The 23,215-nt window shown below is 39.0% G+C and overlaps 1 protein-coding gene and 1 non-coding gene across 3 annotated transcripts in view; both read left to right on the top strand.

Moving 5' to 3' along the window:
• Positions 1-23,215, top strand: part of Rps6ka5 (ribosomal protein S6 kinase A5) — a 157,124-nt gene that overhangs the window by 58,924 nt on the left and 74,985 nt on the right. For both annotated transcript variants that reach the window (XM_036205822.1, XM_036205821.1), the window contains one exon: positions 15,970-16,188. In XM_036205822.1, the coding sequence (XP_036061715.1) occupies positions 15,970-16,188 (219 nt within the window). The remainder of the gene's footprint in view (positions 1-15,969; positions 16,189-23,215) is intronic.
• On the top strand, positions 21,533-21,635 carry LOC118595873. Its single transcript, XR_004946573.1, has one exon. It is a non-coding gene; the product is annotated as a U6 spliceosomal RNA (small nuclear RNA).

Raw genomic sequence — 23,215 nt, 5'->3', positions numbered from 1 at the left:
AAAATCCAAGTTTTGATGACTAAATGGAGTAGGTAGACACTTTTATTATGAATATAATAAAATCAATTTTTATTCAAAATTTCACCACTAATCTTTCAGTCTTATTACCTTCTTAAAAAGATAATTTTTTTCAGCACCACTTAGAATAATAGAATATCATATCTCTATGTTGGTGTAAGGTTTTCTTGGGAAGTAAAACTGAAAACTCTTTTCCGATAAATTAACATTTATATATTCTGAACTAGAGATAGCTTAAATGTAGCATTGCTGGACGTTTGAACATGGAAGATCTGCTGTTTTGTTCTTTTACTGCAGGCTGAACTTTGGGCTTGTGCATGGTAGGCAGTAGCTGCACCCCTGAGCTACACCATCAGCCCTCTTTTAACTTTCTGTTAAGACAAGATCTTACTAAGTCATACAGGCTGCCCTTGAATTCAGTCTCTAGCCTAAGCTGACCTTGAACATGGGATCCTCCTGAGTATCTGTGTTATAGGCCTGCTGTATAAGACCAGCCCAAGTTCTGTCCTGTTTTCATTTTTTAAAAAACCTTACATTTAAATTCATATAATATTCATAAATTTTTATTTGGAGGGTTGATTTATTTCTTCTTGAGATTCCTTTAGTCTGTTACTAATCTGTTGACTACTTTTCATAATGTAGAAACTTTAAAATAAATAAATTCTTCAATCTTGTCTTCTCCTTTAGTTTCTCATGAAGTCTTAAATATAACCCTTAGTCTAGAAATGTATACTAGAGTGAGAGAATGCTGATCATCACTTCTTTCTTTTGTTTTTTTTTTTTTGTTGTTGTTTGTTTGTTTGTTTGAGACAGTTTCTTTGTGTAGCTTTGGCGCCTTTCCTAGAACTCACTCTGTAGCCCAGGCTGGCCTTGAACTCACAGAGATCTGCCTTCCTCTGCCTCCCAAGTGCTGGGATTAAAGGTGTTTGCCACTATCGCCTGGCTGCTGATCACTTTTAATAGGTTACTTATTGATTAGAAAATCTTACAGTGAAATTGTATCCTAAGTTGGAAGAAAAAAATTTAAGACTTCCATGTGAGGAGAGATTTCTACTTATTTCATGTAATTGCTTACTTTGTTAGCATTTTTGGGAGTAATTTTAACTAAAGTAATATTTCTAAGAAAACTCGGTAGTGAACAATAGTTTGTAAATGAAATGCTGAGAAGTTGAGATTTTATTAGCAGTTGTAAGACATTGATTTGAATGTTGCCTTTTTTTTTTTTTTGGAGCTGAGTATCGAACCCAGGGCCTTGCGCTTGGTAGGCAAGCACTCTACCACTGAGCTAAATCCCCAACCCTGAATGTTGCCTTAAGAATAACATGTCAAATGAAAAGAATGTATTTATTTTCTTCTTCTAACTTCAACCATTGGGATTCTGAAGTAAATAAATAAAATAAGTAAGCAAATAAATTTTTTTTACTGAAGTAAATAAAATCTCAAACAGTATATTGTAGACTAATAGTTATATTCTAAGATATACATACAATGACTAATAAAATGCTCAGATTGCCTGATACATTGTAAGTGCCATATGTTCTAGCTATTGTGGAAGCTAGAGGGAAAAGTGCTCCTCCTCCTAAAAGGTCAGTGTAGCATACTGCTAGCTCCCAGCTTCTCTTGCCTCCGGAAGTATCTTTGTTTTTTTCTTTTTTTTCTTTCTCTTTCGGAGCTGAGGACTGAACCCAGGGTGCTTGCTAGGCAAGCGCTCTACCACTGAGCTAAATCACCAACCCCCCCACCCCTTTTTAACACAGTATTGAATTGTGAAGCCTAAAGGGAGTCCAGAAACAGGGATCTGCAGCCACCACAGCACTTGGGGTCTATTTGTCCCTTGCTAGTCCATTGTCCACAGTAAGAGACTTTCTAAAGTACAATTAAATCATACATTTTTTTTTCCTGAAAATTTTCAGTCATTCCTGTTTGCTTTTTTGATTGATTGATTGATTCATTCATTCATTTGTTCATTCATATGCATTAACCTTTTTTGGGTGCTGGGCATAGAGTAGTGGTTCTCTTTTTAAAGACACATTACACTTAAAACTTACAGTATATTGAAAATTGAAATGAGGCTAAGTATCAAAGTCTAGACTTTACCCACAGTGGTGTCTAATGAGCAGTACCATCTCTTCCCCTCTTCCCACCCACCTCCCTGGGGCTTTCCTAAAAAGAATTTTTTTTTTTTTCTCATGTGGATGGTATCATCGAACCACCAACAGATCTTACCAGTTGTTCTGTGGAAGTAATGATGTAGGCAATAGGGACTGCCTTTGGTTTGCTCATTCTAAATTCAGTGAACTGCCTGCATAATGTAGTCTGTGATATGTCTTAACCATATTCTATAAACCAGAAATTACACGAAGTACTTAAAGATTTTTTTTTTTTTTTTTTTTGAGACCGGATCTCACTACATAACTCTGTCTTTGAACTAACTCACTGTGTTCTGGCCTCGAACTCACAAGAGTTCCATCTGCCTTTGCCTCCAGAGTGCTGGAATTAAAGGTATGCACCATCATGCCCAGCAAGATATTTACCTGCTTTTTAATGACATGATACAGGGAAAAACTTTAGTTGAGTCATGTAAAAGATTGTTTTAAATAGTTTGATAAATTAGTCATCATTTGTCATCTTATTCTCTTAAATGTTTGGGAAGTGTCCCTATGAAAAACATGATTAAAAGTGTATGTTCGTTAACTTGTCACTCAAAAATTTATAATTTTGCATCCACTATTCCTTATGCTTCAGTGTAAGCTTACAATGTGTATATAATTCCTAGAGGTTAAATGTTTATGATATTTTGAGCCATATGAAAGGTATTGAATGACTTTGCCTTTGTGGTATCAATAACAATTTTTATTTGTTATTGATGCCATATGAAGTTTTGGAAATATAACTAGAAACAGCCCAGGGACAGGTCTGGGTCCATGTGATTTATTCTGAGAGTGTTTCAGGAGGAGAGTGAAGGAAGTGTGATGGATGGGGAGGAGCCTAAGCAAGCTTGTGTCTTGGAGTCTAGATTTGGCGTGAATTCCTGGGTAGTTCTGGATAGGAAGAGGAAGCAGGCTTTCTTTTTCCATGTATTTGCTGGCCACAGGCTGCTTGGATGGCGGTGAAATAGAAAATGGAGTGCTTCATTTCTAGAGTGGGTCATTAGAAATGAAGGCATCTGGGATGTAGTGTGCCAAGCCTGGGGTGGGGGCTTATTGTTCACATCTGCATCCTATAGCAGTTAAGATACTTTGATTAATAAGAGTATGTGAACATTATTTATGAATATGCTGTCCTTGATTTCTTGCTTCTCATTGGAAGCTTTTTCTTTTAATAAGATCCTTTGGGAATCAAATAGATGGATGATTTTTTTCTGACCTAGATTTGGAAAAAGTTATCCATGGAATTGATTCCCAGAGGATCTTATTAAAACTCTGAGTAAAACATGTTGTTGTTTTTTTTTTTTCAGTTGTACCAATACTCTGAATTTTCTAGTTATTTGGTACCAAGCACAAGAAATAGCACCTTATTAGTGGCTTCACCAACTCCTGTAGTAATCATTAGCTACCTATAGGTCCTCAGGGAGGGAGTGTGGGGCCTCATGAACACCTCCCTTCTCTATGGCAGAGTATTGGTGGGTCCTGTTCAGCTGGTCACATCTGCCATGAGTTCAAGAATGTGAACACCATATGATAGCAGAAAATCTGCATTCTATAGTATTCCTGTTCTTTTTTTTTTCTTTCTCTTCCATGATGTTCCCTGAGCCCTAAGGGGGTAATAGTAATTGTTATTTATAGCTGAGCATTCAGCAATCACTTTTTATCACATCAACTAATTAATGGTCTGTGCAATATTTACTGTCCACTGTAAAACAACAACAAAAACTTTTGACTGCTAAAAACAGCACTAATCATGGTCATAAACATAAATATTTAGAAGGCAGTTTGAAGTTCATTTAGCAAAATAGTAATAGGAGTTTCTACATTAAGGCCTATGACCTTCCCAGCTATGAGCTTTTGACCAGGTTTATAGTACCAGATGTGTGGAACAGGCTTCAAATCCAGTCAGAAAGTGTTTGGCTATTCCTGTAGCAGAGTTGCTGCTCTTCTTTCCTGGCAGATCAGTAGTGTTAGCATGCAGGGTCCACAGCTGAATAATGTTGCTGGTGACCATCTCCCCGCCCCCAGTAGCCAGCATAACACTTTCTGACACTAAAAGCGCTAGACAGTGGGAAAGAATCTTCTAGCACAATTCCAACTTGAGTTCTTAATGTCCTATGACCAAAGCATGTGGTGTCTTCAACAGAGGGTCTTAGCATTTAGATCTAGTGGACACCCAACAGTAGTGGCAATACTCTCTGATGTTTTGGGGCTTGAAGGGGCTTTAATTTTTTTTCAGTGTCACTTAGCAAAAAGTAGGTACATTTTTGTGTTGTAGCTCTGTAGCCAGTCTTTCTTTGGACTGTCAGCTCCTGAATAATGACACAGAGACTTTTTATTAAGTATGAAAGTTTGGCATTAGTTTAGGCTTGTTCCCAACTAGCTCTTAAAATTTAAATTAGCCCATTTATATTAATCTACGTTCTGCCACATGGCTGATTATCTCTCCTTGGTACTGTACGTCCTATTTTCTCAGTGTCTGGATGGCAAATCCCCTGCCTCAGATTCTTCCCAGAGTTCCTACCTCTACCCAGAAGTCCCGCCATTCCTTTCCTGCATAGCTATTGGCCATTCAGTCCATTACTAAACCAACCAGAAGGTGACTTAGGTAGATGAGGTAAAACAGGCACATCTTCACAGTATACAAAAGATTATCCCACAACACAGCTCAATATTACTTTGACATATGTGTAAAAACACAAGATACACATACTTTTTTTTCACTAATACTTAACACAGTGTTTTTTGTCTGCCAGGTCCTCTTCTAGTTAACTTAATCCCTAGACTATGTAGAAGAGGAGTTGTTTCTAACCCTAGTAAAAACTGAGACAGTATATTAAATATTTACCAATACCACAGTTAGTAAACTGCAAATCTAGGCTTCAAACCCATGTAGTCTGGCACTGGAATCTATTCCTCACTCTGCACTCTTTCCTTCCCTCTTTCCTCTATTCTGCTCAGATTTATTTACATTCAGATACACATGCTTGTATATATTTATGAAGAGAAAACATGTTTCATAAGTGATTATAGAATGCTTGATCTTATTTTCATTTCTCAATGCTTGGAAGACCTATTATATTGATATCATCATCCACTACTGATACATAGCCCAGTGTCTATAAAAACATTGGTGGACAGACTTTACAAGGACTGATATTATCGAATGACTTCTATATTATGAGCATTAAATAATGGGAATGGCATTTTTTGGCAAAAAAGATATTATTGAAAATACTACATATATTAAAAAGTGACAGAGGCGCTGGGAGGTGGTGCCTCCCAGTACTCAGGAGGGAGAGCCAGGGAGAGGCAGATCTCTGTGAGTTTGAGGCCAGCCTGGTCTACAGAATGAGATCCAGGACAAGCACTAAAACTACACAGAGAAACCCTGTCTCGAAAAATAAAAAAGTGACAGAGGGACTGGGGAGATGGTTCAGCAATTAAGACCACTGGCTGCTCTTCTGGCCTCCATGGTCATCAGGCACACACATGATACACAGACACACCTGCAGGAAAAATACACATACACGTAAAATTGAAAATAATAATTATAATAAAAATGTGACAGGAAGGGCTGGAAAGATGGTGAGTGGATAAAGGCAGTTGTTGTCAAGCCTGAGTTCGATCTTCAGGACCCACATGGTAGAAGGAGAGAACTGACTCCTGCAAATCATTTTCTGACCTCCACACACATTAAGACATGCACATGCCACCCTCTATAAATAATAAATGTGCTGGGATTAAAAGTGTGTGCCACCATGCTCAGTGTTGCGTTAGTTTCCTAAGGATGAGTGCAGTGTGACCAGCTGCGTCAAAACCTCCTGCTTGACTTTCCTGTCATGGTGGACTGTGCCATGAGCTGTTAGCCAGAGTAAACCTTTCTCTCTTAAGTGCTGCTGTCAGGGTATTTATGACAGCAGCAGAAGAGTGACCAAAACAACGTGGAAGCAGATGGGCATGGGCAGGTGGATTGACCTTTGGAGCTGGGGGTTTGGGCCAGGTCATGGTATATGTGGAAAAGCATCTCTTTTTTCCATGTTGATTAGCTCTTGAGAAGGGGGTGTGGCCAGGCCTTGTGATTAGTTCTTACATAGTTGTGGCAGAGTATAAGCAGAAGCTATATATAGATGTCACTATGGTAAGATTTTCCTGTTCTAAAATGCTAGCAGCTAGGTTTCCTGAGGTCACTTTCACCAGAGTGTAGCAGGAACTCAGATTTAACACTAGAATTAAAAGGGCTTACTTCATGACAGTCCATTGTCCTTTCTAAAATGTCCAGCTATTGCTCTGTGCTACAGATCTAAATCACAAGATTGTCTATAAAGACCCACTTTAACTAAATCAAAGTCATCAGCAGACACTTAGTAACACTCTAGAAAACTCTTTTCTCTGCTGTTTTCCTGTCTGCTTGTTTGCTTAATCATTTTTTCTTTCCACACACTTAGCATTGGATTTCTTTTTTTCCCCTCTCATATATTACATCTCAATCACAGTATCCCCTCTCTCCCCTCCCCCCTTCTCTGCCCCCCATCTCCCCTCTTCCTCAGATCCATGCCCCCTCCATCTCCTCTCAGAAAAGAGTAGGCCTTCCAGGGACATCAACCAAACATCACATAATATGCTCAGTAAGACCAGGCATATAACATCACATCAAGGCTGGATGAGGCAACCTAATAGAAGGGAAAGGATCCCATAAGTAGGCAAGAGTCAGAGACAGCCCCCACACCTACTGTTAGAAGTCCCACAAGAACACTAAGCTACTCAGCCATAACATATATGCAGAGGACATAGGTCATACCCCTACAGGCTTCCTGATCTCTACAATCCCCATGAGTCCCAGTCAAATGATTCTTTGAGTCATGTTCTCTTTGTGTCCCTGACCCCTCTGGTTTCTCTGATCCTTCCTTCCTCCTCCCTCCTCCTCCCTCCTCCTCCCTCCTCCTCCCTCCTCCTCCCTCCTCCTCCCTCCTCCTCCATCCTCCTCCCTCCTCCTCCCTCCTCCTCCTCCTCCTCCTCTTCCTCCTCCTCCACAGGACTACCCAAGCTCTGCCTAATATTTGGCTGTGGGAGACTCAGCATCTGCTCCCATTAGTTGTTGGATGAAGTCTCTCTGGTCTCTTTGGTGAGGATTCTGGTAGGCTCTGGTCCCAGAACACTGCAGGCAAGGCAAACTAGGTCAAAGGTTGGCTGCGTTGGTGTCCCTCTCAAGGCTTTGCCTGGCTATAGAAGATGGCTGGGTCAGACTTAATGTCCCCCATTCCCCCATTACTATAGGGGTCTTTGTTAGGGTTACTCTCATAGATTCTACAGAGTTTCCATTGCACTAGGTTTCCACCTAGCCCCCAGAATGCTCTTCAATTCCACTAATTTCTCCCAATATTGCCCTCTCCCAGTTGATTCCCCCCCTGTTCCAAACCCCACCTAGCCTCCAGTCCACAAGCAAAATATATTTTATTTTCCCTTCCCAGGGAGATCCTTGCATCCCCCGTTAAATCCTCTCTGGGTCTGTGGATAGTAGCATGATTATCTTTTACTTTACAGTTAATATCCACTTATAAGTGAGTACATACCATGTTTGTCTTTCTGGGTTACCTCACTCAGAATGCTTTTTTTCAAGTTCTATCCATTGCCTGAAAATTTCATGATGTCATTATTTTAACATCTGAGTAATACTCCACTGTGTAAATGTACCACATTTCCTTTATCCTTTTCTAGATTGTTTTCAGTTTCTGGCTATTATGAATAAAGCTGCTATGAACATAATTGAACAAGTGTCCTTGTGGTAGGATGGAGCATTCTTTAGGTATATGCCCAAGAGCTGGGTCTTAAGGTATCTGGATTCCCAATTTTCTGAGAAACTGCCATATTGATTTCCAAAGTGACTGTACAAATTTGCACTTGTACAAACAGTGGAAGAATGTTTCCCTTGTTCCACATTTCTCACCAGCATGAGCTGTCACTTGTGTTTTTTATACTAGCCATTCTGACAGGTGTAAGATAGAATCTCAACGTTGTTTTGATTTGCTTTTCCCTGATGGCTAAGGATGCTGAACATTTCTTTAAGTGTTTCTCGGCCATTTGCAATTCCTATGTTAAGAATTCTCTGTTTATATCTGTTCTCCATTTTTAAATTGGATTACTTAGTTTCATGAGTTCTTTATATATTTTGGAGATCAGCCCTCTGTCAAATGTGGAGTTGGTGAAAATCTTTTCCCATTCTGTAGGCTGCTGCTTTGTCCTATTGACAGTGTCCTGTTGTGGAATATTATTTTAAGATGTGTTACATTTGTTTATGCTGTGGAACATTTGTTTTAATTATGCAAAGATGTGTTGCATTCTTTTATGTTGCATTTGTTTAACTCTGTGAAGCTGTGTTACTGTGCCTGTCTAAAACACCTGATGGTCTAATAAAGAGCTGAACGGTCAGTAGTAAGACAGGAGAAAGGATAGGTGGGGCTGGCAGGCAGAGAGAATAAATAGAAGTCTGGGAAGAAAGGAAGAGAGAAAGATCAAGGGGAGAGAGAGAGAGAGATATCTCAAGGAGTGAGAAGAGAAGGGTCAGCCACCAGCTAGCCATGGAGTAAGAGTGCAAGTAAGATATACAGAAGTAAGAGAAGGAAAAAACCTAGAGGCAAAAGGTAGACAGGATAATTTAAGTTAAGGAAAGCTGGATAAAAACAAGTCAAGCTAAGGCCAGGCATTTATAATTAAGAATAAGCCTCTGTGTGATTTATTTGGGATCTGAGTGATGAGCCCCCCAAGAAACCAAAGAGTAAACAAACAAACAAACAAAAAAACCACAACAGCATTATCCTTTTCCTTATAGAATCTTTTCAGTTGCATGAGGTCAGCCTCGTTTATTAATTGTTGATCTTAGTGTCTGTGCCATTGGTGTTCTGTTCAGGAAGTTGTCTCCTGTGCCATTGTGTTCATGACTATTCACTAGTTTCTTTTCTATCAGGTTCAGTGTATCTGGTTTTATGTTGAGGTCTTTGACTCACTTGGACTTGAGTTTTGTGCAGTGTGATAGATATGGATCTGTTTGCATTCTTCTACGACCCAACATCCAGTTAGCCCAGCACCATTTGTTGAAGATGCTTCTTTTGTTTTCAGTATTTCTGGCTTCTTTATCTAAAATCAAGTGTCCATAGATGTGTGGATTTATGTCTGACTCTTCCAGTTGATTCCATTAATCAACGTGTCTGTTTTTATGCCAATACCATGCAGTTTTTATTACTACAGCTCTGTAGTACAGTTTGAAATCAGGGATGGTGGTACCTCCAGAAGTCTTTTATTGTATAGGATTATTTTTAGCTATTCTGGGTCTCTGGGTCTTTTGTTTTTCCATATGAAGTTGAGTATTGTTCTTTCAAGGTATGTAAAGAATTTTGTTGGATGTTTGATGGAGAATTTAGCATTGGATTTCTATGATGTATGAGTTCCAGAGCTATTTGCTAATGAAAAAGTAAGTAAAGTCATACCTCGTCTGGGATTTTGTTAATTCATTGAGTAGTGGAAAGTCAATTAAGTAATCCTATAATTAAATGTAAAAGTATATTTATGATCATTTTAATGAAAAGAATGCATTGGGTTATTAGAGTGTAAAATAAGAAGAGTTATGCTCATCTGAGAAATTAGAAAAGGATGACTGAACCAAGGTCTGCAGAAATAAGCCAAGTGTCAAGGCAGGAATGTGGGGATTGAGAGGATAAGCCAGCCAATTCAAACTTCTGGGGTTCTGTTAAAGATGCTCTGGATTTTAAGAACAATGAGGACTGGAGTGTTTTGAACACAGAGGGTGTTTTTTAAGTTAGATGACAACACAAAAGATGTGTTTATCAGGTTATGTATGAAAGCAAGATGGAAAGCATAACTTGAAAAGTTGATGTGCCTGGCCCTTTTTAAAAGATTCTAATAATCCAGGAGGAGAAGAGGATTACACTTCAGCAATAGTATAATCCTTTAGTTATTAGACAGTCTCTTGTTTGATGCAATTGAGAATTGTGGTTAGTCAAAGAAAGCAGGAATCATTAAAGAAGAACAGTTCTATGTATTTCTTGGAACACCTTTTTGTTTGTTTGTTTGTTTTGTTTTTTTGTTTTTTGTTTTCACTTCAAATGTACCCATATGCATTTGTTGCCAATATTCAGCTGATTGTTTGAGAACTGCCTTGTAATGGTTTAGTTTGCTAAAAGTCACACTTGTAATACTTCATCTAAAAGTAACAGTTTCAGATTCTTTGAAGTGGAGTAGGAACTAGACACATTTGAAGTAATCTGACTACACAGGCATCTTGGATTTAGTTTTTCTCTTGGCCTTTCTCGCACTTAGTATTTTAGAAGTTCCTTTTTAAAATGTCTTACTTTTATCTAATCTGTTCTGAACAGTCAGCCTCATTTTTCTCATTCAATTTCTGTGGCTTATGTAATATTTAATGATAGTGTACTACAGAGCAACATATATAAAATGTGTAAACCTGTAGGGCAGCAAGTATCAGTGACAGGTGGGAAGCATATGGGAAGCATATGGGAAGCATAGGCACAAGGGTTGATCATTCAGGCCCACTTAGAGAAAGAATGCCAGTCTTGGGAATTCTCAGTGCTGCTTAAAAAATTAGTTTGATATGAACTTAAATAATAAGAGGTTTGTATGGTGTACAGTTTTTAAAGAGCAATAGAAAAATTTTGAGTGACAGGAACAGGGGTCTCAAGGTGGTTATAGCATTGGAATCACAGTGAGAAAATCACACTCAGCTTCAGCAGCATATGAAAGGACATAGCCAGAGGCTTTCTGAACAGTGGCCCTTAACCTTTTATGACCTGTGAGTACTCCACTCAAAATAATGCATGTGAACAAAAATATAAAGCTTACATATCTTAATAATTACATTCGATTGTTTCATTGTTATTTAACTTTCTGTAGCTGTGATTAAAATATCTCCAAGAACAATATAAAGGGAACAGTTATTTATTTGGCTTACCGTCTCAGAGGTTTTTGGCTTTGTTGATTCCCTAGTCCTTGGCTTCATTGCTTTTTGGGGTGGGGGGCGGGGAGGACCTGTGAGAACAGTAAATACGTCATGTTTGTGGAAGCAAATGATAGAGGCCTTTCACCTGGTAGCAGACAGGAAGCAAGGAATGAGGAATGGACAGGGGACCAGGTATAATAACTTCCAAACTTCTTCAACTAGTCCCTACCCCCTAAAGTTTTCACCATGAGTAGAGCTGTCATTGGCCGCTAAGTAGTTAACACATGAGACTACATAGGGCATTTTATATTTAAACTACAGTACTTGGAGAAGTGATACATTTATAGGTAGACTATAAAAATATTTTTAAACAAATTTAATTGAAATTTAAAATTAAAGACTACTTGAACATTTATTTTGCGTGTGTGTGTGTGTGTGTGTGTGTGTGTGTGTGTGTGTGTGTGTTTTATATGCACCTGTGTATCTTGGTGCATGTACCCTTCCCTTGTGTGCTTGCAGAAGGCACAGGAGAGTGTTGAATATCTTGCTTTATCCCTTTGTCCTTTATTCCTTTGAGGTAGGGTCTTTGAGTGAACCTGCATTGCAGAAGCCCTGGTGGGCCTCTGTCTCTTCGCCTCACAGTGCCTGGCTGCACCTGGCTTTTTTCTAGCACTGGGGATTTGAACTCAGGTCCTCATGTTTGTGCAGCAAATGCTCTTACCTGCTGAGCCAATTCCCTAGACCCTACTCGAATATTTTAATAAATTAAAATTCTACAAATAAAATGATAATTGAATCAAGAAAAATTTTGTGAAATTTCCCAACACTGTAAATACATTTTCAGTGTGTTTTTTTTTTTCTTGGTATGATGATTTGAGTGATAAAATTTTTCCATAGTCTCAGGCATTTAAATAGTCCCTAGTTGGTGGCACTATTTGGCTAGGTTTAGGAGGTGTGGCCTTGCTGGAGGAAGTGTCAGTGAAGAAGGCTTTGAGAGTTTAAGGACTGTACCATTTCTACTCGACTCTGCTTCCTGCTCACAGTTCAAGAAATGAGCCCCCAGCTTCTGCTTCAACTGCTGAACTCATACTTTCTGTTTGCTGCTCTCATACCTCCCGACCATGAGAGACTCTTATCTCTCTGGAACTATAAGCCAAATAAACTGTTTATCATTTGTTTTGATCATGATAATAGAAAAATCACATGGTTATTTTTGTTCAAACTAAACTGTGGGCTACAGGATGTGATGCGCTATTCCATAAGCTTCAGTCCAGCTACGTCCTGGTCCTGTAGCTGTGCCTTCACATGCTTCCCGTCATGAGGAAGTGTGCACGCAAACTGTGAGCCACAGTAACTTCCTGCTGGAGTTGCTTCTGTTAGGCATTTCTTCACTGCAGGGAGGAGAGTAACAAATACACATGGCAATAAGAGTGATTGCCTGTTATTTAGCCAGTATACATTGTCATCCTATGCTCTTTTATGCTTGTCTGGAATAAAATACAGCTTTGAAACAAAGAGATACAGGAATGAATGAAACAGTGTTTACAAACGAACAGAACACGTCAGTGAACACTGAGGTCTCAAGGTCATATTACTTGAAGATTGATTTAAAAAGTAAGAGAGATTGAATGCTATTGCTTTTAAATATTTTGAAAAGTTATTTTAAAAAAGAGTAACATTCTTTTTTTTTTATCCAGATAATATAGAAGGACCAACAAAGAATATTAAGAACAAAGCTGTTTCTACTCAATATGAAGAATATTTTCTACCATATAGAGCTAATCATCAATGAAATGATAGGTTACCTTGGAAAATTTTCTTATCTCAGAAGTAGTAATACTAGATTCTTTGCACTGTTAGAATGCCTCACCTGCATTGTGGTTTCTGTTTAACATCTGGTTTCTTATTTATTTTCTGATAAGATCACTCATTTTAAGGGACTCGGCAGAAGCAGAGCTAAGAGTAGGCACCTAAAAGTTGGGCTACATTGGGTTAATGTGATATAAATGAGGGAGCAATTGTTCTGTAGTTGAATTTCCTCTTCTATTAATTGAGATGATCATCCAGCACCTCTTAGGAAGATGTCTTAAGAACAGAAAAAGCTAATGTGTCTGAAGTACCTGACAAGTACTATGTTTTAGGTGCTTTTCCCCTGTATCTGTGACAGAATCCACATTCTTTTGTTACAGACAAATACGGTGTGCTAGGAAGAAGCTGTTTGAGGTGTTTTGGTGATGTAGAAAGGATTCTGACATTCCAGAGACTAGATAGATCTCCTAACTTGTAGGACTATGTCATTCTAGAGACTGGCATCCGGGAGAATGTAAGTTGGGGGTGGGTACTATGTATGTATGTAAGGAGCCTGGAAGCACCAGGCCTGCCTGAATAGGACTCTACTTCCTCCCCAGTTTGTATAGTGGCTGCCTCTGTTGGAAGATAAAGTACAGCTCATTAGAATGCTATCTTGGTTTCATTGCTGCTGTACAAAATATGCCGTTCCAGTTTCATTCTTTAGGTTGATTTGTTAGATCCTGAAAGTTGTAATTTTCTTTCTTGATTCACTTCAGCCTTTGAGATCTCAACCTGTAATTATCACATACTTAAATATAACACAAACTTTTCTGAAGTTTTTCTGTCTTCCAGAGTATGTTAAACATTTTATAGCACCGGTTTATTATAATCTAGAAAATCAGGTTTCCAGCATTCAGGAGGAATTTGGTTTTGTTCATTCTTTTACAGATAGAGTGAGCCTGGAAGGCACTACTTGCATTTGAATCAGGGCTGTGCTGCTGCTTTCTTTTCCTTTCCTTTCCTTTCTTTTCCTTTCTTTTCTTTTCTTTTATTATCCTGGGAATTTCTAAGAGAGAGAAAGGTAGTGAGGGAGCAAGGAAGAAGCCATAGAGCAGAGCCCCTTTTTTCTGGTCCCCATGAACTAGAATCCTGGGGATGGAGGAATCCAGCTCAGGCAGTAGGATGGGAATGGGGCTGGCTCTTCTTTACACACTTGTTCATTTGTTTACCTCTTCTCTAGATCAAGGGTTTTGGCCAGTTCCTTAATTACTCTGAACTCGTCCCTTATCTCTGACACAGAACTACTGAAAGTACACTTCCCTGGTGAGGATTGAGTGAAAAGTGAATTGGTGTGTAGAAGGGTGTGTTTAGCTGAGACCCTGGCATGGACTATTCTACCTCAAGTGTTGCAATCTTTCTCTCAGGATTAGTCTAGTCTAGCATTGATCTGTGGCGTATCAAGTGTCACTACCAAGCTAGATCTTAAAGAACAGAACTGAATCACAGAGTACAGAGTCCTTCCCATGAAGCTCTCTTACTCTAGTAGGTGGATGATAATAGAATTATGGGCTAAATACAGGGAGCTATGAGCAAGATAATAGTAACTGTGACCTGGATCAAAACTGAGCCCAACTCAAAGTGGTTTGAGTACATCATTTAATTCCTGAAATAGAATTGAGCATAACCATTCCAAGATACATTTGAATTTCAAAGCCCTCCTCCTCCTTTTCCTCCTTTTCTGCTCTCTCTGCCTCATACTCTTCTTCTTCCTCCTCCTCCCCCCTCCTACCTCCTTATCCTCTTTGGGGAAAAAAATTCAAGGAAGCTGCTCTTCCCACAAGGCTCTAATTCCTCCATTGGAGGAGCAGTACCACGTACAGGATTGTGCCTCCCATGGCCTTCACTTATGAAACACATAATGAGAATGACCCAGGGAGCTGTAAATTATTTCTGCCTAGAGATTTAAAGGGGTTTCTATTTATATTGCTTTCAGTTTGGGGTATTTTAACATTTGTTAACTGTAAAGATCTCATTTGTTTTATACAATGTCTGTTTATATTGCTTTGGTTCTAAAAGAATAAATACAGAGGAACACCTGAAGCACTTCGTTTATTTGTATGTATTAGACTCTTACTAAGAACTGCCTTGGAGAAGTGGGGTGATGGCTCAGTGGTTAAAGCTTACCATGCAAGTATGAGGGCCAGAGTTTGTGACCTGCCTGTAATTCCAGCAAGATTGGAGGGTGGAGAGACGATCCCCAGAGCAAGCTGGTTAGCAAAACTAGCTGTATTGGTGAGTTCTGGATTTGATTGAGAGACTTTACCTGAAAAGTAGAAGAACCGTCAAAGATGATTCTGGACATCAACTTCTGACCTCTATATGTATGTGAAAAAGCATGTTCACACACATGCCAGCATTCATACAACATAACCCATATGAAGATGGAAAAGGAAAAGGAAAACAACTCTTTGAGACTGGAAGTAATGATACTCGCTTGGAATCTTGGATCTTAATAGGCTTAGGTAGAAGGACATAAGGTCAAGGCTAGGCGGGGGCACGTACTGAGACCCCTTCTTAAAATTAATAAATAAAAAGGAAAGGAAGGAGGAAAGAAAAAGAAGAGTGAACTCCAATAGCAAATATATACCTCAAGGTTTTACCTGATGTCAGAAATATCCTACTTGTTCCTGAATTGGACTGTGGATAGCGGACCATACATAGTACCAGTTAGTTTCTCAGACCTAAAAATATGGAGAAGAGGATAACATTTAGAGTGAAAGCAGAACTTCATCAGCAGTGGCTAAATATGTAAATACCGGAGGTTAGACCTAAAAATATGTTCGGTAAAAGGCTGAAGAAATTATCAAAGAACTATTTGAAACAGTACCGAGCATGCTTTTCCCTTGAAAGAGTGTTTTTGTGTGTGTGTTGGCTGGGTGCATTAATTTTATTTCCATAAATTACCATTCTGCCAATGTAGCATTTTAATTCTTTTTTTTTTTTTTTTCAGCTTATGGGAATTTTTTTTCTTTTCTTTTTCAGCTTATGGGAAAGTATTTCTAGTTCGTAAAATAAGCGGTCATGATGCTGGAAAGCTGTATGCCATGAAAGTTTTGAAAAAGGCAACAATAGTTCAAAAGGCTAAAACTACAGAGCACACAAGGACAGAACGACAAGTTCTGGAGCACATTAGACAGTCGCCATTTTTGGTGACACTGCACTATGCTTTCCAGACAGAGACCAAACTTCATCTCATTTTAGGTAAGTGTCCATTGTCGTCATACTTTCTATGAGAACATTTTTCTCTAGGTCTTGAGGCAACAAAGTATGGACTGAGAAGAAATTGTTTTGCCTCTCGTTCTCTTTGTGGTGGCATTTCTGTTAGCATCTCGCTTTGGAAGTGAGGCCCCCAGCCTGAAGAAATTTGTACACCTCTTTCCCACACTCCCTGATTATTCAGTGTGCAACCAAGCAATGCAAGGAACTTGATGGCCTGGGGGGCTCTGATTTGTGCTTTAGTTCTCAAGTGTGCAGGTTTGGGCTGACAGGACAGCTGTGCAAGCCAATGGTTAGGCCTAGTCTCTGTCTGTCTGTCTGTCTGTCTCTTTCTCTCTCTCTCTCTCTCTCTCCGAATCAAGATGTAGCACTCTCAGTTACTGCTCCAGTGCCTACCTGTATGCTTTCCATACTCCCTGCCATGACCAGGAAACTGTAAGCCAGCCCCCGATAAATGCTTTCTTTGGTAAGAGTTGCCCTGGTTATGCTGTCTCCTCACAGCAACTGAACAGTGAGTAAGACATTTCCTAACTAATAGGTTTTTATTTTACTCAGTACTCGGTTGTTGAATTTATCTATAGCTGTCAGACAAACCACCTAGAATGGAGTAGCTAAACAATGATCTATTTTCTTAAGGTTCTGGGGAGCTGGGAAGGGCATTTCTCTACAGCTTTAGACTGTTCTCACTTACATGGTATGTAGTAGAAGAGCTAGCTCGGTCAGAAGATCCATGGTAGATAGAGTTTCCTATCTGACAATTAGTGCTGTTGTTGGCTGGGCCACCTCATTTCTCTCCAGTGTGGCTTCCCATCCTTTAGTATATGTGCTCCTTGAGAGCAGCACATGAAGTCTGCTGAGAGTGGAATAGAGGTTGAACAGCTCATCCAGGAACTCAGGCAGTCTTCTTCTGTCAACACGTGATCAGCCTAGATTTGTATCTTGCTGGAGGGCAACTACAAAGAGTTTGTGGTCAGCTACCAAATAAGTCTGTGTTCAGACATAACAAATTACAAATGGTTTGTCCAGTCCAGGAAAACTTCCTTGCCTATGTCTTTTAGATTATTTTTACTTCTACTGAATTTCAGTATTTGGGAAGTTAGATATAAAGGTTAAATTGAAGTTAGACATTTGGGGCTGGACTATACAGTAAGAATATTTCATATTGTAAAGCATTAGAAGAAATCTGTTATCTGGTTGTTACTAATTCAGAAATGCTAAAATTGGATTAGTAGATGACTATATGAGTCATTCATTATACTTGTATATTTCTCCCCTAAAAAGTAAATACGTTCTGTGTGGTATTTTGAAACTATGATTTTAGCATATTAAAGCATGGTTAATATAACCAAACAAGTTATGTCAGCTTCATACCAATTCTTAAAGGTTTTCCTTGGTCTTCTAAATTTCTGAATAGTACTCTATTCCACTTCATTGTGTTCTTGTGTAGTTCCCTCTGACTGGGTCCTTAAGTGTTGTTTGTAGTTTTGTTTTCTGTTGTTCCTTCAGAGGTAACTTATACATGTATTGTTTTCAAGTTTAATAGAAAAACCATCTGGGCTGAATCTGTGTTGTAACCATCTGTGATTGTGTCAGATACATTGCATGCATGTGTGTGTTTCTGTACTTGGTATATCATCCAATTTCTGGATGTTTGTGTATTTTTTAATGGAGAGCAGTAGGGTCAACTTTGTTTTTATTTTCCCTCCTGAGGCTGGCATCTTTTCATGTTCCTGAAGAGCCATATAATGTGTTCGGAGTTTATATAGTTCTGAGAATTACTTATTTGTACTCTTTGCTCATTTTCTTTCTTAGTTCCTAAGACCTCTTAGAAAGATTTGCTGTTTGTGATAACTATTTACCCATTTTTCACTTTTTCACTTTGTTTACAATGCTTTTATCAAACAAACTGAATTTTATATATAGTAGAATTTATTTTTAAAATTGTCCTTATGGCCTCAATTTTGAGTCATAATTGAAAGACTTTCTGTTCTCTTACCTTTAGAAAGGAATTTGCTGGTTTCCTTCTTCGTTAGTATTTTCATGGCTCTTGTTTTTGTCTGGAGAACTTTGATCCACATAGAGTTTTTGTTTTGAGTATGACAAGAAGTAAGGATCTAGCTTTTTAGATGGCCACTCTGTTTTCCTGCATTATTGAGAGAAAAGCTCATTCTTTACCCTGACTTGAGCCTTTTTCATCCATGATCATTTCATGTGTGTTTGGATATATTTCTTGACCTTCTCTTCAGTTTGGCTTATTCAATAATGCCGAGCACCATACTGGAATACCTTTATGTGGGCATTACAGCATATTCTAGTATTCCGTAATACCAGTTCGCCAACAACCCTTGCTTTTTATTGCTGATGGTCAGAACTTTATGGAGGGCTATTTCCTGTTATTTTTCCACATGAGATTTATAGTAAAATTGTCTTGTTCTAAGGGGAGAAAAAAACTTGATAGTGGGTTTTACTGGTATTTCTTTAAATTAAAAAATGAACTTTGAGCGAACTGACATTCTGATGACACTGGCTAGTCCTGTTCAAGAAGATGGTCGGTCCTTGCCTGAAGGAATCTGCATCTGAGATTTTCAAGAGCATTTGAACATTTTCTGTAGATGTAACAGGCTTGTTAAATAAGAAACACAGAACCAATTGCAGAGTTAAAAACCACAAGGTCAGAGCAAGAGCGGAAAACCTTACCCTTCACTGCTTCTGCTGTTCTTCCTCTCTGCAAGAGAGCTACCTCTGGGTGTCCTATCTTTTTTATAGATTTTCTGTCCTGTCTTCTCATTGGTTGTAAACCCAGCCACATGACCCCTCGTCACTGCCTGTTTGTACAGACCCCAGGTCTTCTATGGTTAGTATCGAGATTAAAGGTGTGTGTCTGCCATGCTGGCTGTGTCCTTGAACACACAGTGATCTACCTAGCTCTGCTTCCCAAGTGCTGGGATTAAAGGCATGCACCACTACCGCCCAGCTTCTGCTCTGGCTTGCTCTGACCTCAAGGCAACTTTATTAACATACAAATAAAATCACATTTCAATACAAATAAAATATCACTATAATTTTCTTTCTGCCTGTGTGTCTTGGATTAATATTGAACTTCCTGTCATTGCTATTGTAAACACTACCTATTGTATCTTAAAGCTGAAGGCTTCACTTTTTTACAGTAATTTTATACCTTGAGATCTTACTGCCTTGTTCCTTCTCAGCCTGCCCTAGGACATGTTGTTGGTTTCTGTGACATTTCTGTATCTCTTATTTTCCTGAACATTTAACTCAAGGAGATTTATAGCCATCCTTGCTGTTTTTAAGGATGGTTTAGAGATTCAAATCTAGGCTATCATCAAATCATGGCTCACTGCAGAATGCTTGATAGGGCTTACTCCAAGGGGATAAAATTTGCTTGGTTGGCACAGGCTTCTCCAAATAAGATAATTATAATGATAGTAGTATCTTACCAGATGCTATGTGTGACATTTGTTTTTAGTAGCCAGTTATGGAATAGACTAGCGTTTCTAACAGAACCGAGCATGTATGATTGCTTCCCACAATAAGCTTTAATTATAATTATCTCTCATTTGTTTATATTCTATCTGCCATTCTCTAAATCAGTAGGCAGTACTTTTTCTGACCAGTAAAGGGCCAGATGGTAACTATTTTAAGCCTTGCAGGCTTTTCAGTCTCTTTGACCATAGATTGTAGTAAACAAATAGGCAGAGTACAGTTCCAAAAAAAATTTCACTTATAGAATTCATAGTGGACTAGCTTTTCCTTCTGAGTTCTTATTTGACAACCCTTGTTCTAAACCCATCTCTTGATGTATACACACACACACACACACACACACACACACACACACACACACACCTGAGTGCACACCTGTGGAATCCAGAGGTTGTTGACTTTAGGTATTGTGCACAGTCTATCTCCACCTTATCTTTTGAGACAGGATCTTTCACTGAACCTGGATCTCATCAGTTAGGCTAGACTAGAGACTCAAAAGGGCCCATAGGGATTCTTTAGTCTTGGCCTCCCCAGCTCTAGGATTATAGGTGTGTGCCTCCATATCTGGCTTTTCATGTGGGTTCTGGGGGATTAAGTTCAAGTCTTCCCTACTAGCAAGGCATTTACTCACTGGGTCATCTCTCCAGCCCACTTAAGTTACATTTGTGTTTAAATGTTTAAAATGTTGCTTTTTAGCATTAATAGCTCTTTAGGCTCTATCTTAACTATATGGAGTTTTCAGCTGTATATTTCTTGTATCTTTTCCAAATCTTACAACATGGGCAGCTTACTCCTTTATAACTTTCTCTCTACCTGTGTTGATATAAAAATTATAAAAACATTTTCATCTATTTTCTCTTTTTTTGGAGCTTATATTATTTCAACAGAAATTGGAATTCTGTGTGGGAAATAATCTGAACAAAACAGTTTCTCTTTTAGTTGTCTCTGAAAATGGTGATTTTTTTTTTTCCAAAACAACAGCTGATCTTTGACTTTAATAATCAAGTTAATCAGCGGGATTCATCAGACATCAAAGAAGCAAATTACAAGTGTATTTATAAGGGTGATGCCAAGGAATATTCTTAATGAATGCTACATCAGTCTTGTAGACAGTTCTGACCTCGTGTGTTATCATTTCAATGGGAATTGGATGTTTAAGACATTAGAGTTCACTTTTGAGTTTTAGTTTCATCTCAGAAATTGCAAAGGTGTTGATGCTTGATGAGATGGTAACAATGGGTCACTGGGCATTGTAGTCGCTAGTGTCACAGAACAGACAGGAACTGCTGCCAGACGTTCCTTCTTTTAAGAAGATACAACTAATTCTCAAGACTGAGAAGGCTTTCTGTGGTGGCTGTGATAAGCTGTAAGGTGTCATAGTATGGGGCGTCGGGGTGGGGGGGGTTGCACATGAAACGTGAAACAGAAAGGGTAGTGTGTGTGACTGGAGAGTGAAACAGAAGAGAGGCTTTCCTTGAAAGCAGCAGGTTGGAGTTGGCCTGTCAGCTCTGCTGCTTGCCGCCCACAAGTAGACACCACTGAAGCAGCTCTCTGGCTCCACCTGTGGGTCTGCTGCTGCATCCTTAGTGGGAAGCTGCAGTGAGGAGATGCGGTAGCTTCTCAGCAGTCCATTAAGCCTGTGGCACATCTGCTGACCAAAGCAAATGAACTTGAGGTAGTGGGGAGATTTCTGTAGCATTCAGCTTTAAGTGCTGTGTACAGAGGTCATGAAAACCTGTAAGTGTGTTCCTTTGCAACAGAGGGAGTTCTCCACTTTGCTCCAATACAGGGACTTCCTGCTAGAGATGTTAAGGGTGCCAAGAGAGTGCTCGATTCAGCAGCACATACTCTAAAATTGGAACAATACAGAGAAGATTAGTATCCTGTACAAGGATAATAGGAAAATCCACAAAGCATCCCATGTTTTTAAAAAAGAATGCCTTGAGAAAAAGTTGTTACAAATACAGCAGAATTTGACCTTTTTGTTTTGAAATGTATCAAGTGGATAAATACTAGTCTATGCTTAAAAGACAATATTGTGACGACTGGTGGTGGTGGCACACACCTGTAATCCCAGCACTTGGGAGGCAGAGGTAGGTGGATCTCTGTGAGTTTGAGGCCAGCCTGGGCTACCAAGTGAGTTCCAGGAAAAGGTGCAAAGCTACACAGAACCCCATCTCGAAAAACCAAAAAAAAAAAAAAAAAAAAAAAAAAAAAGACAAAATTGTGATTGAGAGCAAGTATCATTTTTAACTTAATGAAAATACTGTTCTTTTAAATTCATAGCAAGTGACTTTATTTGCAGTTGCTGTTCTCTGTTTAATATACACTCGAAAAGTTTTGATTTATGTTATCTATTCTTCAGAATAACTGTGTAGATTATGGTTACTTACTTGTTTTTAATTTTTTTTAATTTGACTGTTTCATACTTGTATATAATGAATTTTAGTTATTCTCACCTCCCCATATTACCTTCCTTATTATTCCCAGCTTCTTCCACTGAAACCTTCCTTGTTCCCAGTAAGCCTCCTTCCTACTTTCGTGTCTTTTAATGTATGTGACCCAGCGAATTCAAATGGGGCTTCTGCATGAGCCTGGTTAGGTTATTTACTAGGCAGCTTTATATCACCAAAAAGAGTGACACTCCTTTCCCCCAGCCACTATTAACCCCTCAGGGAGAGGTGTGGCCTCATAAGCTCTTACCCCTTCTGTGATGAAATTTTGATGATCCTAATCTTGTACAGGTAACCATAGTTCATGAGTACCTAAGGTATGTCATGTTCAGAAGACATTGTTTTGCATTAGGCTTCCCCAGTATGGCTCTTAAATTCTTTTTGCCCTTTCTTCCATTATGTTCCTTTAATCTTGGGAGTGAGTTAGAGAGAGAGAGAGAGAGAGAGAGAGAGAGAGAGAGAGAGAGAGAGAGAGAGAGAGAGAGAGATCCATGTCCTTTTAACCACTGAGCACTCCATAGTCACTTTCTCTACACTTTTATTAGTTGTGAGTCTTAATATTTTAACTGTGTCCCCTACAAAAAGAGCCTCCACTGTTGAGGGCTGTAGTCATCTCTGAGTACAAAGTTATGTATTTAGAAGGCAGTTTGGTACTATGTCTGTTTAGCATGATAATCATAGTAGGTTCTCCTCCTGGAACTATGGTATCCACACCATGGGTTCCTGGCTGGGTTGACAGTGCCAGACAAGAGTTCCACCCTGGGTAGCAGGAATCCAACAGGAAGGAGTTATGTTGCCCCCATATAGCATTCATGCCAATGTTGCAACAGTCATACCAGATTGATTGTTATTGTAGCTCATAGAGTTTATCTTTGGATAAGACTCTAGAGGACTTCTCCTCTAGGAACCTTCATAGAATTTCTTATACCTAAAGTTTCATCCCTGTCTTCTCTCTGTCTGCAATGGCTTATCTGACTTCACTGAAAATAAATCAGCTCTAGTTGCTACAAACTCAAATTTTCTTCCACTCTCCTTACTTTAAAATTATATATATC

Source organism: Onychomys torridus, chromosome 14 (assembly GCF_903995425.1).
Source record: "Onychomys torridus chromosome 14, mOncTor1.1, whole genome shotgun sequence".
Taxonomy (NCBI): Eukaryota; Metazoa; Chordata; class Mammalia; order Rodentia; family Cricetidae; genus Onychomys; species Onychomys torridus.
Note: the sequence above shows the minus strand (reverse complement) of the source record. Positions and strands in the feature narration are given on the sequence as shown.